The 15,796-nt window shown below is 40.1% G+C and overlaps 1 protein-coding gene across 19 annotated transcripts in view; it reads right to left on the bottom strand.

Annotated features, from left to right (window-relative positions):
* The window catches only part of NRXN3 (neurexin 3), a 982,949-nt gene that overhangs the window by 713,997 nt on the left and 253,156 nt on the right, over positions 1–15,796 (bottom strand). For all 19 annotated transcript variants that reach the window (XM_069017992.1, XM_069017994.1, XM_069017995.1 and 16 more), the window contains one exon: positions 3,252–3,553. In XM_069017992.1, coding sequence (XP_068874093.1) covers positions 3,252–3,553 — 302 coding nt within the window. The remainder of the gene's footprint in view (positions 1–3,251; positions 3,554–15,796) is intronic.

The following is a 15,796-nucleotide window of genomic DNA, read 5'->3' as shown; positions in this document are numbered from 1 at the left end:
TGCTCCTCCTCCCACCAGACCACACTGCCCCAAACAAGCTCTGAAAGCCCCGGTAAAATGCAGCCGTGATCCTACTTCTAAGTAAAGGTTTCTCACAAGACAGAAAGAGGGCTTAGTTTTAACTGAAATAATAAGATAAATAAACAAGGAGATTTGCTTTGACATTAACAATCACTACTCAAGGGAATCTGTGGATTCACTTGGTTTGTCTCTAAGGAGATTAACTGCTGTGATACTCATTTGATCTAAAAAAAAAGCAGCCCTTAGTACTCTCCCAGCTTAGCTACAAAACATTTAACAATTCCAAAAAGTACTGGGCAAAAGTCCAACTATTTAAAGTTCCACTCTAATTCTACAAACAGCCAAAAAATTATGCAAATCCTCCTCCCCTTTCTCTTAGGCCCCCAAAAAGCAGAGGAAAAGATTAGATGGCATCTGAAGCTGCTGATAGTCCATTTAGCTGGAATTGCTTAGATTTAGATAATATTTTTGGAATTTCTAAATTATTGCTTTTAAAGTTCATTTTAAAGAGAAATATATTTATCTCCAGTGCCATATTTTCAACCAGTTACAAAGAGGCTACTGATTTTCTTATAAAGCTTCAACATTCAGAGGCAATGTATTTCGTTGGGGTTTTCTGTTTGGTTTTGAAATGGGTTTTTTTGAGGAAACACGAGCACAGCTGGAAACAAGACTTTCAAGTGAACTATATTATACTGCAACATTACAGGTGAATTTATGTCAGGAAAGACATAGAGCCAATAATCTTTTACATACAAAATTATTTAGGTTATACAAAATTATAATGGATGCCAACTTTTAGGACTATCATGATTGCTTTGCCTCAAGGCCTGAGCAATTCCAATATCTGGGCAGCTTTAGGTTCTGGGTCAATGTCTTAATTTTGAGACAGATCAAAAGTTAAAATGCAAGTATCCAGGGAAAAGATGACTAAAAAAAAGTCCAGCCTTATTGATATTTATTGGTTGAACTGTATTCTGTCATGTTTAACTAAAAAATTGGACCCCAAATCACCTCTGCTAATTAAATGTAATTTGATTTGAAGACCGGCCTTTCCTTGGAAAGAATCCATCCATCTCATTAAAATATCCTCTCTCTTGCCCAGTCAAGTTGGACCATTTAAGAATTCAGGATCACTTAAAAACATTCACAGTGAATAGATCAGGAGGATTAAAAATTTACGATGCTGCTTAATTGGCAAGGGACTACCTGCTTTCTAACAATCACCAAAGTACTGCCCTGGTCTCATCAAATATGAAAAGGCATAGACAGATTTCCATTTCCTTGGTCCACTTCTGTGGAGCAATTAAAAAATCACTAGCTAAAATATTAGGAAAAGACTGTGACAGTTTCCCATCCACAGTTTTGTCTGTGACCCTTCACTTTCTCCTTCTTCAAGATCCAAACCAATCCTGGCATACAGCATGGATTCATTTTGCTTAAGGCACATTTGCCCACTGAAATTGATTCCCAATGAAAAGTAAAAAGTATGATTAACTAAAATGGCCAATAAGCGCTACTGAGATATTCAAGGACCAGCTGTTCTGAAACTACCTAATAATAAAAAAAACCTATATCAAATAAAGCCACATATTCTGACATTTCCAGACTGACAAAGCTAGACCAGTTGGTGCATCTCCCTCTACTCTGCTGATGGGAAAGCTTGAAAATAATAGGATCATGAAGACCCATCCACTGCATAAGAAATGAAATTTGCTTCTGCATATAAACTATTGAAAACAGATTGATTTCTTTCCATAGGTAGGAATTCCATAGCCTCATGAAAGTTTGATAACAGATTTCTTGTCAGACCCAGACATCCTAAACATGTAGAAATACAGGGATTTACATGGAAAAGACAAAAAAATCTTTAGCCCCACACCCAAATATTGAAAAGAAAGACACAAAATCCTGATAACAGATAAATTATCCACTGACATCTACTAGCAGAGACTGTTTCTGATCCCTGGCACTGATTATCCTATACTCACAGACACATTTGATCTTAGCTACTGTAACATGTTACCACTAATTACATTGTATAAACTTATATAAAGCTATTAAAGGTTGTGTTAATATTGACATTAATGAGAAAATAAACAGCTCACATTGTATTCACAAATTGATTTTTAAATCTTAGTTGACAAGTTATTTCTGTTCCTCTACCAATCAGCAAGATACCAAATAGCTCCTATTCACTGTGTAAACCTCATTTATCATGCAGCAGATGGGCCTTAGTGACTTGATGTGTTTACCACCTTTCAGAGCAAAGTTATTTAATTTTATCTATTTATGTCTGAGTTTATATTTCATGAGAAAGGCTTCAGGATTTTAAGACTAGCCTACAACCAAATACGTCACCTGATACAGTTGTCTGCTGGGAAAAGCAGCATGTAGATGTGCAAAATTACAGTGGTAAAATCAGAAAAACTTTTCCAAAGTGGAATTGTAGGGTGTTGGATTGATCTGAGTTTGCTTGGGATTTTTTGATCCTTCCACTTTTCCAGTCCTCACAGCCAACAGAAGAGTCTCAAGGCAGAGACAAGAAATAAAGTAGAATCTCATTATAGAAAGAAGGGGAAAAAATCAAAAAGAAGAAAAGAAGAACAGAGAATCAAGAAGACTCAGAGAGACTCCAGCCAATTAATTCCAAAGCTATAAAGTTAAAATAATTACACACATACCCACCAGCCTGCACACCTGCACACTCATGCACACACAAAAGAAAAGGAAAAACAAAAGACTTTAAGAATTAGAATTGTGACATCATGGCAATGGTTAAACCAATTAACAAAACTGAAAGAAAAAGGAGAGAGGTGTAGAGCGTTGGCTGTTGGAAATAGGCTCTGTTCCCACAGTAATTAAATGCAACAAGAATATTACTGATAAGATTGAATCATAATTAAGGAAATAATAACATTTAAAAGGGAGAACAGAAAAAGAAAAAAGGAAAAGAGAGATGAAAGTAAAGTTATGTCACAAGTTTTTTTTATTAAATCAAACTGGGAAAAAAATAGAAAATTGATAAAGTGGAAATAAAGATATTGCAGGAAGGATAAATTCCCAACTACTGTTTTTTCACTGTCCTTTAGGCACCAAGATCCAGAATAGGAGGAGAAACTCTAGCAATACCACTGAGCTTCCCCATTTCTCCATTGCTCTCTCCCATCTGCCTGTCCCAATAAAACAAAACAAAATTCTCCCCAGCGTTTTCTCCCCTTCACCATTACCTGCCGCAGGTTGCGTGTCACCTTAACGTCGTGCCACGCGTTGTCATTGAACTTGCCATTGACCGGCTCCACAATGGCCTCAAAGGCCCCGGACCCCAGGTTAATGACCAAGGAGACCGCCCCGTCTTTCAGGGCCAGGTTGACGTAGTCAGCTGACTTGCCAGTGTGCAGAATGAGCCCGTTGCGCTGCCATGTCTTGAAGGAGAGAGTGATCTCATCGCTGCTGCTCTGGATGGGGTTTTGCGACAGGTCATAGCACAGGTATTCGGAACCACGGAAAGTGGCCATGTTCTCATCTCGCGCTGGAAAGGAAGGGAAACAAAAGAACTATTCAGCAGTCAGCCAAGAAGAGATTTAAGGCTGTCATGAAATTTAAGCATCCCACGGCATGTTAACTATAGAGCTAAATATCCAGGCATGCTAATAACTGTAGAGCTCCTTTTGTAGTATGGCTACCAAGAGAATTAACTGCAGGGTCGTCCGTAGTGATGAATTTCAGTGCTGTGTTTTTAGTTTCACTGCAGCACTGTCACCATAGGGACCACTCAAGAGTATGCAGTGGAGTCTAGGAAAAGCACATTTAAGGACTGTTATAAGACATTTCACATCCTTTTTAGGAGAAGGATGGAAAGCTCTACTATTCACAACATCACCACCACATAAGTGTCGATTAAAAAAAACCCAACATTTCGCAAAGATCAGTATTTAGATTCAGCACTACTGCAGTCTGAACTTACCTTAACCTATCTGACAGGAAATTTAAGAGAGACACCAGAACATAATCCTAACAGAGCTGCCCCTTTCTTTCAACTGAATGAGAAACCAAGCAAACAAGAGATCCACATGAAGTGTCCTACAGATTCCTTCTCTGAGAGCCTGAGGGAAGTCCACATAAAATATTTTGTCCACAGATATAAGTAATGTTGCTGGTAACCACATCTGAGGACTTTGCCTGTCTGATTGCCTTATCCAGGAAATCTGTACAACATAAGCACGCCTTTTTCAAACAGCAAAAATAAACATGGGAGAATTATTCACAGCACATGACATTTAATATTTCCTCACAAAGAAAAGAAATCTCTTATGTACAACAACGAAAGCCACTGCACTAATATCTTAGCAACTGGAAGCACATTGGAATACCATGAAAATCCTTTGTGTGAGCTAGAGGTCTGCTTCCCAGTACCTGGGGTTCCAGTCACTCAAAGCCAGTTCTGCTGCTGTATTGTGCTTATGTGACTTGAGCCAGCTGTACAGCCTGATTTTATCCAGTGGAAGAAATACAGGACAGTGATAGGAAAGCCTTCAGGAGGGCTGGCTAGTGCCATCTGGGGGAAAATGGTACTTGCAATGGAGTCTGGACAGGTCCCACTACCACTCCATTGCAGCACCTGACTCCCAGCTGTGAAAGTGAGGCTGAGCAGTAGATGGTACAAGCAGTCAAGCTATCATTGCTTACAAATGACTGCATAAGGCAAATGCTGGTGCTATTTCCATTGACATTAATAGCACTTTTCTGCTTCATTTTGTCTCATTAAGTAATCCTAATAAAGATTAGCCAGAATTTATTTGTAAAAGACTGAAGGGAAAATACTTGTTGTCATAGCCATTCTTGGAAAATACACAGTAAAATCTGTGTCCTCACAGCACAAAATAATGGTGACAAAACAGCACAGTATTGCAACTTGTGCATGTAACATTCTCAAGTGAAAGGTCTCCTTTAAGCAGAGCCTCTTGCAGAAGCAATATGTGTCTGTACTTCAGTAAGCGAACCATGTGTCCCTATATGCCTGCAAGCAAACAACCACCCAAATTACTCCATGCAGCAGTACACGTTGGGAGCCAGCTGGCTCAAAGGCAGCTTTTCAGAAGAAGACCTGTGGTCCCAGTGGACAAGTTGAGCACTAGTCAGCAAAGGCCAGCTGCATCTTTGGCTGTTTTAGCAAGAAAGCAGCCAGCAGGCCGAGGGAAGTGATTCTTCCCCTAATGGACCCTTCTGAGATCACATCAGGAGTGCTCTGTCCAGTATTGAACTCCCACATATAAAAATGACTTCAGCATACTGGAGTGAGTGCAGCAAAGAGCTACCACCACACTCAGGGTACTGGGGTCGGTGATGTGTGTGGAGAGGCTGAGGGAACTGGGTTCATTCTGCCTCAAGGAGGGACAACTCAAGGGAAATCTTTCTGATCTCTTTAGTGACTTAATGGAATAACACAGACAAGACAGGGCCAAATTCTTCTCAGAATTCTGCAGAAGGATGAGAGGCTACAGATACAGCTGAATACAAAAATTTCTCATTCTATACAAAAAAATGTTTCATCTTGAGGATGGTCAAACACTAGGAAGGGCCCAGGGAGACTGAAATCTCCATCCTTAGAAATACTAAGAACTTGATTAGGCACAGTCCTGAGCTGCCTGCACTAACTGGACTTTTTCTGAGCTAGTGGTTGGATTACACAGCCTCTGGAGCCTTCAAAATTATTTGGTTCTTTCATCTTATTCTGAATACATTTAACTACAAGTGTTTATGCTTGTGTCAGTGTTAAACCAGCCTAAGCACAGAGAGCTGCTATTGACTGCATTTCTGGAAGTCAGAGCCAAGCACTTAATAATCCTCTCCCCACACTGAGAATTCTCCTGCCTAGGCACTCCTGATCCATCAGAAGAGAATGTATTACAAGCAAGTTAGACACATGCTCCATGTACCTGAGGGTAATTCCCATCAAACAGCCAGTGTCTGAGGGCAGGAGTCAAACACAATCATTGTGAGTGAGCCTTTTCCCTACAGCTGAAGATGTGCAAGGCACTGAACACACATTTGTGAAGGGGGACAGATAGGTTGATTGTTCACTCAGTACAAGATATACTAACAGGGCTCATTTACACTTTCTCAACCACTTAGATGAAATCTCACTGATCTACTCAATACAAAGGAGAAGGCAAAGAGTAGATTGGAGATCTAAACAGTAATTTAAGGCAACCACTGCAGACTTATCAAAACAGAGCAGAGCATATTCAAAGAAACATTACTCCTACTTGTACTACTGGTTTTAACGTAGGGTGCTGTCAATCCACCTCTGCATTCAACTATGTCATCTGCCTGTTTCCTCCAGTCATCTGCTGCAGACTCTTGTCAGAGATGGGATTCTGTATATTATCCATCTTTGTATCCTTCCTGTTGTTAGGAGAATGTCAGCTATTTCTGTTTCATATGTTGTTATGGGGTTTTTCTTCCTTCTGTGGCTGCTCTGGACAGACATTCAAATTTGCAGATCACCACACAGTAAAATCACTCTGCAGTTCACCGTGAAATCAAAATTCATGACTGTCCATGCCCTGTTTCATAAGCACAACTCCCAAGGTCAACACACTCTCTAAGACTGTATTCTCCAAATTGCTGATTCCTCAACAGTGACCATGTGGTTCAGCAGGCTCATGAAAGGCTTCAGCACTCAGAGCTTAACATGTGCACCAAAGAGCTTGGCTGTGTATCCCCCAAGCTACAGCACAGTAGCTTCTGTCAGGCCACAGAAAAGGCTTCTTACCAAGCCTGGCCTCTCCATACTGCCCCAGCTGTTAGGATGCTGTGACATACACCATAGCTGTGACTAAATAACACCTGAAAATTACCAGAGAGCATGGAGGAGGAAGAAGGATATAGGCTCTTTCCACAATGAATGAGGAAAAAAAAAACGAGTAGGCTGCAGGTCTCATAGTATTTCTTTATGCTTTCAGACACAGTCTGGTGATACCTGGAAGACCATAGAGCAGTGAACCACTTGTTATTTGTTAGCTCATGACCATTGTGCTGTACAGTTTTGAAGGTTCCACAAATTGCACTGTGATATTTATAAATTCTGTATTCCTTAAATAGCCTTAGTGTACCAAGGAGCTTCTGCACAGCAACACAGCAAACCTTAAGATCCAACTCGAAGTCAGCAGGGATCCTTGGTTTATGTTACATGAAGCAATAGATCAAACACTCATTTTTCTGGGATGTGAAAGCCTGTATATAGTTGGTGATATTTAATTGAATTGATGATCTAGTTGTTCAAGGGAGGCAATGCAACTGCATAAAATAACATTTACTTAAAACATATTTGGGATATGTTTGAAACCTGTTGGGTTTTGTATGATTTGCAAGATTTATTTTTTAACTCAGTTAATACTAAATAGATTTACAAAAATCAGAATCTAAAAGCAGGTTAGCACATATAAGAAATCAAGTCTTCCATTCCTCTTGTTACTATTAATCTAAACCCATTATTTGCTTCCTAATTCATTCACATAACTAAATTCTCTGTAGGAGATGGGATTTTCAAGGATCCAATACTTGTACAAAATTCCATGTTTGGACTTAAACCTTAATATATTCAAGATGCAAAGAAATCACCTGAATCAAAGCAAAACTCAGAATCTTCAAACTAACACAAACATTTTCCTTGAACAAATGGGATCAATCCATCACTTTAAAAGGGAAAATGTTACCCTTTTCTGACCAATCTCTAACAGATACACCCAGCACATTAAGCAGTTACCATCACCACCACACTGCAAAGCCAGTTTTGCAAGTCTCAGACTTATACCTCAATGGTTTAAAACTCAAACCCTCCATCAGCACATATCGAAACCTGAGTGCAGGAACAGAAACAAAAGCACAGCAAACAAGTACCTAAGCCAAGTTCCTGGTTCTTCTCATCCCTGAAGAAACCCCAGAGCTTGCTGAGTATTAGGTCTCCTGGAGAGGTAAAGACCCCAGGATCTTTCCATAAGTATATACCTATACTGCCTGTTCAGGAAAGCCAGACGGTAATTTTAGCTTCAGTTTTTATGTGCAACACTGTTGCTGTTCCTGTCAAAGCTCTTTCTACTAAGGAGAATATTCAGGATTCCCAGCATCACTAAGAGGTAGAAAACTTTGGCATTTTGATTTATGTATGAGGAAACCAGTGCACAGACATTTTAATGGGTTTACTCAGAGCCACCAAGAAAATCAATAATAGAGAAAGCATTTGAGTTCAGGAGCTCCTATCTCTCCATCCTGGGCTCATTCCAGAGGTTCTCATACATTTGTGGATAGAAACCAACCTCCCATTTTTCTCTAGTCCTGCCAGGAAGTCACCCCAGCTAAGGTGTGGAGCAAGCAGCCTCCAAAGTTTTGGATGATGCTTGAAAACAAATACTTCATGACTGCAAAGCTGAAAACAGCAAACTCTAGGAGCACTCATTTTGCTCAGGAGCATGAAGTTTAATACCCAACAAAAGCAGCATCTCATGTAACAGGAATTTTGGCCCCAGACACAACTAAGAAGTATTTAGAAAAATAGAAAATGGGCAGTGGCTTTCCCGAAGTCTCCTGAAGGAAACCTCAAGTAGCTCTCCTAAAGCCAAGGGTCAGATGCTCACCCCTCTCACCTTCACTGCATTAGAGGTGTTCTGTGAGGCCGTCCCTCTCTTACTGGGGTTTGGATTACAGTCAACATCAGAGCATGTCTTCTGTTAAGTGAAAAAAGCAAACTCTGTGCATCTTCAGAATTAATAACCACTCCATTGTTCGGTGAGATTTACCTTACCTGAGTGGTTTGCTGTGCTTTTCAGAGAAGAGCTGGTGCTGTCTGATAATCTACAAAGTCTCTAACACTGTCATGCATCAGGCTTCTGCCAAAGCAGTATGCATTAGCAATGGAGGTACCAGAACAGCCAGGTACTCCCCTGACCTGCCAAACAGCAGTCAACAAGGAGAATCATCCTTTTAGGAACACTTTCTCCCTACTATTTAATAGGTCTCTAACTTTGGAGAACCCTACAGTTATGCAACTTGTCTTAAGAAAAAGCTGCTTCCAAAGTTAGCCAGTAACCACAGAATTTATATCCAAATAGAGGACTACCACTGACCATGGCAGAAGGAAAAGAAAACAAAAACAACCAAAAAAAAAAAATCAACTCCACCACAAATCCTGACACCTACAGAAAAGTATCAATGTACCCAAAAGGTATTGTGGATAATTAAGTTAGTGCATTAAAGGATAAAACATTGTTATAAGGTACATCCACACAGAAGGTCTAATTTCACAGAGGTAAAAAAGAAAGCCAGAAGTTGGTACTAGTCCTGCTGTTTGAATGATGGGCCCTCCTCACCTGAGGACATGCTCACGGAATCAGTAAAGTATTACAACACTTACTGTGCACTTACTGTGGCTTTCAGTTCACTGCACTGGGGCATCAGCTGTGCTTTCAGTAGCATGACATTTAACTCAAGGAAACTATTTAAGTTATTTCTGATGGTATGACTGGCTGACATCACAAGCCCAGCAAGTACAATTGAACTGGGTGCTTCTGGGAAGAAATGTGCCAATCTTCCTTACTGCTGAAACTAAAGCTGTTCCTGTTTGGTTACTGTATAGCTGGAAATGGACCTGACTAGACATCCTTATGCCAGCACATATATCTTTGCCTCCTTTCTACACCAATTCTTACACCATAAACAACAGGCCAAAAGTTTTAAAATTCAAACTGAAATTAGGAAATTTTCATAACAAGTCTGGAAATCATAACAAGTCTGGAAACAATCAGTTCTACCCTATGAACTACGGAGAAAATAGACTTAGAAGCTGTTCTAGACAATGAGCTGCAAAAGATCAAGGCATGATGGGGCAGAACTCCAAGCTGGACAAACCCCCATCCACTCTACTAGGAGGTAATTCTGTTCTGGGCAGAAGGGTCCTGGGAGTCATCTAAAATAGCTATTATCCTCAGCGTTACAGAACAACTAATAAATTATGTTTCAAGTGACTTTCTGGTATTCCCTCAGTTACGGGAGGAGAAACTGTACATCAAACATAACAGAAAATAAGTCAGCCAACACTTCTGAAGGACAAAAAAAAAGTGAACAATTTTCTTCACCTTCAAAAAAGTTGTCCAGTGACTGAATACTAAAACCTTAACGAAAGCCTGCAGAAGCAGTCAAAGCAGCTTGCCCAGATTCATGTCATTGAAACAAACCTCCGGGTTTAGTAGTTAAGTAAACAATCAGGTGACAGACTCCAGTAGCAGCTAAACAGCAGATTACTGTATCCTCTCTTAATCCTTTTGCTGCATTCCTCCTTTCTAGGCTTTGAACAGGAAAAATAATACATCCAAATAATTGGTTTTTTTCTAGTCTAACCATTCTTCACACCACCTGATTGGATCAGTAACACCACTCATCAAACTCAAACTAAGGTCCCATGCTTTCTCCCTCACAAGCACATTTTTGTGGTGTCAATAGTCAAAAACAAATACTGGTTTTAAAAGTCTTACAGATCTTATTTAGTTATTTAAATACATTAGAAACAGTGTACAGTACATTCTTCAGTGCATGAAGCATCTTCCAAGAACCACCAACAGTGATAATGGTATGTGGAAGCTGTGAGAGCCATATCATAGCCTGTATTTATATTCCACAAACTGTAAAGTAAGAACATATTAGTCATATTAATGTCGTAATGAGATGACTGAACTGATTGTATTGATTAAACCCTAGAGAAAGAATATGACTTCTAACCTCAAGGAAATTACAGGAATAATTTTTCAGAAGAAAAAGAATTTCCGCTGTTGGAAAAAAAATTGTCCGTAAAATCATAGAATGATATTATAATGGAGAAAAATGAGTGCTGAGCCGGAGTCCTACAGTAAAAAGAGTAGCCCTTAAATGCTGACTAACTTTAAACCATTCTGGGAAATGTTACATTTTTCAGAAATAGTGTCATTTATTGTTTCCTCAGGCCCTCATGCTCACTTACTACATCTACATAACTTGTAACTTGGAAGCAGAGAGGAATAAGCATAACATCAGGAAAAGTGTGGGGAAGAATCAATGCAAGACAGCAATTCCCATCATGTTTAAGAAATCCAAAGAGCAATGTTAACCCAGGAGTCCACAGCAAAGGTGAGATGCATTCAACAGCCAGTGCTCTTTCAATGCCAAACTCAAATTTTGCACGTAGTATAGCAGCTCTAATCTTGTGCAAAAAGCTCTTTCACCTCACCAGTAAGAGCAAAGGAATCATTAATGTTCCACCAGAGATCATCAAGTGCCTAGCATGAATCATGCCATCTACTCTCTTATCTGCTACTTTATGCATTACCCTTCGAGTCTAAAGCAGAATGCTTGTAAAAAGGTCCTCAAATTTAAGCCCAGAAGAGATCAAGGAGACTTGGCAATACAACGAATGTTCAGGTTTTTTTGTCAAACCTGACTAATCTATTATTTCCCTGTGCAGCTAAGCTCTTAATGAAAACAAGAGGAAGAACTGCTTTATCTGAAGACAGTGCTTGAGAGCTCTGGAGCTGCAGGTTCCACGTCTGCTTTTGTCTGCCTGTGTCCTTGGATGATGCTCTTTGGGCTGGCTCCAATGCAGAGGAGCCTCTGACCTGTAGGACTGCAAACCATGCCTAAGAGGTCCAATACCAGCCCTGCAGAGTGACTTATTTCACCTGATGAATTTGGACCACTGCACAGAAAAGACTGAGAGCAAAGGGAAGGAAGAGGGATGACACTGCCTGAATTTTAGCCCAAGGAAAGGAGAAATTTTCCCTAGGCTCCTGATCCTCAAAATAGTTGACATGTACTAAATGTATGAAGCAGTTTCCATATATCACTGTCACATAGCCATGGCAGAGCTAGTAGACTGTTAGAAGCACAACTGCCTTGTATTTCTGAAGTATGAGTATTCACCTATTAAATATACAGCTAAAGATCTTACCATCTAAATAAATAAATATTCACACAAATGAAAAGCTATTTTGCTTGTCAATGCCGGGAATCTCCTTTTCACTCAAAAGTACATTGCAGTCACTTAACAAAATCTCTTCTGAGAGGAAAAAATGTAAATCAGTTTTATCACACAAAATCTCCTAGTTAGTCCACATATTGAGCATAGACAGAGATTATTTAAACCTAGTTTTGCTAATTATATGATCCACAGGTTCCCTACTCACTCTAAACCACGGACTGTCTTTTTCTGAAGTATCTGAAGAATTTCCTCCAATACTGTACACCAAATGCTGAAAAACACAGCCATAAAAATTTTTTTGCTAAAATGTTTTGATGACAGTAATACTACAATAATGAAAATGAATAAATTACATATGTCTACAAAAGATTATAACATATTTCTGGCAACATCATTTTTTTAATTGCTCATCAAAATTGATCTGAATAACAAAGTAGAGGTGTGGAAGTCAGAACCCCAGTCTTTTGTCCTCAACTCTGTCACTGATTCACCGTGCAACCTGAGGCACTTAATTAACCTTGGCTGTCTCCATCTGTACTACAGAGATAACAAAAATATACGTTAAGTCCTTGAGACCTGTGGGAAAGGAACACTCTTATGAGTGTAATAAAACTCTGAAAACCAAGATATGTTCCACATCTGTGAGGAGAAGCCCTGTACCAACCTAGTGTATATGTACTGTACAAAGTGTCCTGAGCATCCTCTTCTCCACCTATTTTCCACTGTTAGCTAAATACAAAACAAATGTACTGGTATCGGTGTGTGATGTTGCATTCTCTGTCAAAGAAACAATAAAATCCAGGTATCGGTCTGATCATGGCACTATGTACTTAGAGCTGTGCTTGTTCTTTATGTTCTGAGCAGCTGACCATAGGAACTAAAAAACCAATTCTGCGACAAAGTCTTCCTTAACCCAAAATGAAATTTAAAAATTTTGGTTTACACATCCTTAAAAATACATTTCTTAAAAAAACTAGAGTTCCATTTTAAAATGAAAGCATGAAACATGTTTATTTTGAAATGAATGATGCTGAATAAATCAATTTTTAAAATAATTTGCCTGAAAGAATTTGATATAGTCATATAAATCCACAATTTGTTTTGGTTGAACAAAGTATACTTTTTCTTTTCATTTCTCTGAAGAATTTTGCTACTCTCACTCTCAGCTCCAGAAGGTAGAGAAAAGGCAAGGTATTGCTACAAATTTTGTCAAGAGATATGATGATGATTTGCTGAGCATAAGACCTCCTCTAGATTCCTCAATGCTAAACATGGGCGAGGACAATTCTCACTGCTGCTGTATTTACTTTTTCTTATTTTTTTATTTCACTCTGCAATATTTATACTTTTCTTATTTTCCTGGAGTGTCACTCAAAAACATAAGGATGCCAGTCACTGAACACATCACCCAGTAGAAATGTTTCCTTACAGGCTGAACATTCAGCAAAGTGCAAACTGATGACAGAGAACATCACAGCACCATGACCATAAAGTTCAAGGTCTAACATTCACCAGCCCTGCTCTCATACCTCGAGGTGTCTCTACTTCTGGGTTGCTACTTGGCCCATCTACCTCTCCGTGCAGAGCCCACATGACAGTACAGCAAGGTAAGAATGTGCAAGCATACAACTGAGCTCTTAATTCACCAGCTTTTCATCTATGCATTCTTGACCAAAAGTGCTGTTTCATTATACAGACCATTTTTCAAAAAAAAACCAAAATAACAAACTGAAGCAACTTGCAGCCCAACAAGCAACGCTGTATTTACTCCCTAAGAGAGATTCACTATTCTTCAGCAGCAATCTGTATCCCAGTTGCAATTCCCAATTTCACATTACCTTTACTCTTCAAGCCTATTAAAAATCAGAAGTCAAACTCCAAATATTAAGCTTGATTCTAAGCATTTAGACCTGTTTATTAGTGGCTGCAGGTTCAAGAGCACTAACATTCAGGTATTAAAACAGGGTGCACTTGGCATTTTTGTTCCTTACCACACTGAAGACAAGGTCTCTCCTAAATTTTCTGACCTTACTAAAAAGTCATACCATTAGAGAGAAGAACATTAGGTAGCTATCACAGTCTTCCCTACATGTGTGATATGATTAGTCCTGCTTGGGGGAAAAAATGTGAAGGCTGTCAGAGGGAGTCTTCCAAGACTGACTCAGTAATGAACAAAATGATTTACACCAACACTGAGAGAAAATTGAAAAGTGCATTCAGAACAAAAGCACACGTAAGGAGCCCAAGAGGAGGCAAAATACCTGCTTCTGTCAAAGAGCACTATTTTAGAGAACTTCTGGAAGCTCACAAAGAAAGGGGCAGAAGGGAGAGACGCAGCACTGCCAGAGGTGAGCGTGTGCTGCTGCGTGCCCATGGGTCTGTGCTGGCAGCAGCCTTCCAGCAAGCGTCGCGCTTGCTGCTGAGCAGGGAGCCCCTTGGGCATCCTTCCAGCAGGAAGTGGGAGTAGAAAAATAGTTACCGCTAATCACTGTAATAACACAATAATGATCCACAAAATTATCCTTTTCAATACCAGTGAGCAGTATTGAAAGCCGTGCCCATGGGAAAGGGGAGATGGGAAGGAAGGTGAAAAGCAAAAGTGAAGTGGAAGAGAGACGAGAGCAGGGCAGAGCAGCGCAAGTGCTATCACAGAGACTGCAGTAACATCAGCTCCCCACGGCTTCTGTGTTACTGAAGAGTGGGTACATGTGGAACCCCAGTACTGCCAGGGTATCAAAATACACTGCCAAACACTACTGCTACCCTTCATTTATGCTCGTTGTGAGACATCATTAAAGAGTATTTATGGAAGTAGCAGTATCCAAACCCAATTTGAGGCAGAACGATTCTTCTCAAACAAAGCCACAGGCAAGAGACTGTTACAGGCTGGCAGAGCAGCTTTGACCAGTAATTATTTAGGGGCAAAAATGTGTGCATTTGTATGCAACGAGAAACATGCTAGGCTTCTGCTATGTGTACACAGCAGTAAGTTCCATGTGTGTTCACCAGGGCAGTGGACATGCATATGCAGTATAGGCCGGACAGTTGCCTACACAGCATATTTCTGTGGAAAGGCAGACAAAGTGCAGCTGAACAAACACAACAGATAGACATAAAGGGGAGGTGTGCCCTTTGTTACAGAACAAAAGGAAGCAACCTTAGTGTGAAGAGATCTACAAGAGCAAGAAACATGAAAAATCAGGTTGGAATGGATGCATTTGCACACATGCAAAATGTGGGATAATTAACATTATACAGCTTACAGCACACATCTGAGGGCAGGAATTAAATGCAGCTTCCCCATGTAACTTCAGGCACACACATGAGGACTTACACACACACGGATGTACACAGAAAAAATGAATGTGCGTCTTGCCCAGGTGTAAACACTGGAGTGAATGCACACAATCTCAGTGCATAAGTATAGGTGCCCACAGTTCACGAGGATGCAAGTGTGGTGGAAGCATACAGAGCTCTGGCACTGTGCATGGGAGTGAGAGGGAGGGTGTGCCGCCAGTGCTTCTGGCGCATGCTCCAACTTCATCCTGGCCTTTTTTTCTTCCTGATTTAGTTTTTTTTCTGCGGCAGAGCAGACTCCATGTCTACAGGGAAGGTGCTTAATGAGTCAAATCCAATCTTTTGAATGCCTTATCAGTTGTGGACAGGCCTGTTTCTGACAGCTGACCTTTCCCACTGCACACCACTGAAAAACCCATGCACCACAAACAATTAACACAATGCTGAAAACACAAAGCTGAAGGAAGGGAA

Source organism: Aphelocoma coerulescens, chromosome 5 (assembly GCF_041296385.1).
Source record: "Aphelocoma coerulescens isolate FSJ_1873_10779 chromosome 5, UR_Acoe_1.0, whole genome shotgun sequence".
Taxonomy (NCBI): domain Eukaryota; kingdom Metazoa; phylum Chordata; class Aves; order Passeriformes; family Corvidae; genus Aphelocoma; species Aphelocoma coerulescens.
Note: the sequence above shows the minus strand (reverse complement) of the source record. Positions and strands in the feature narration are given on the sequence as shown.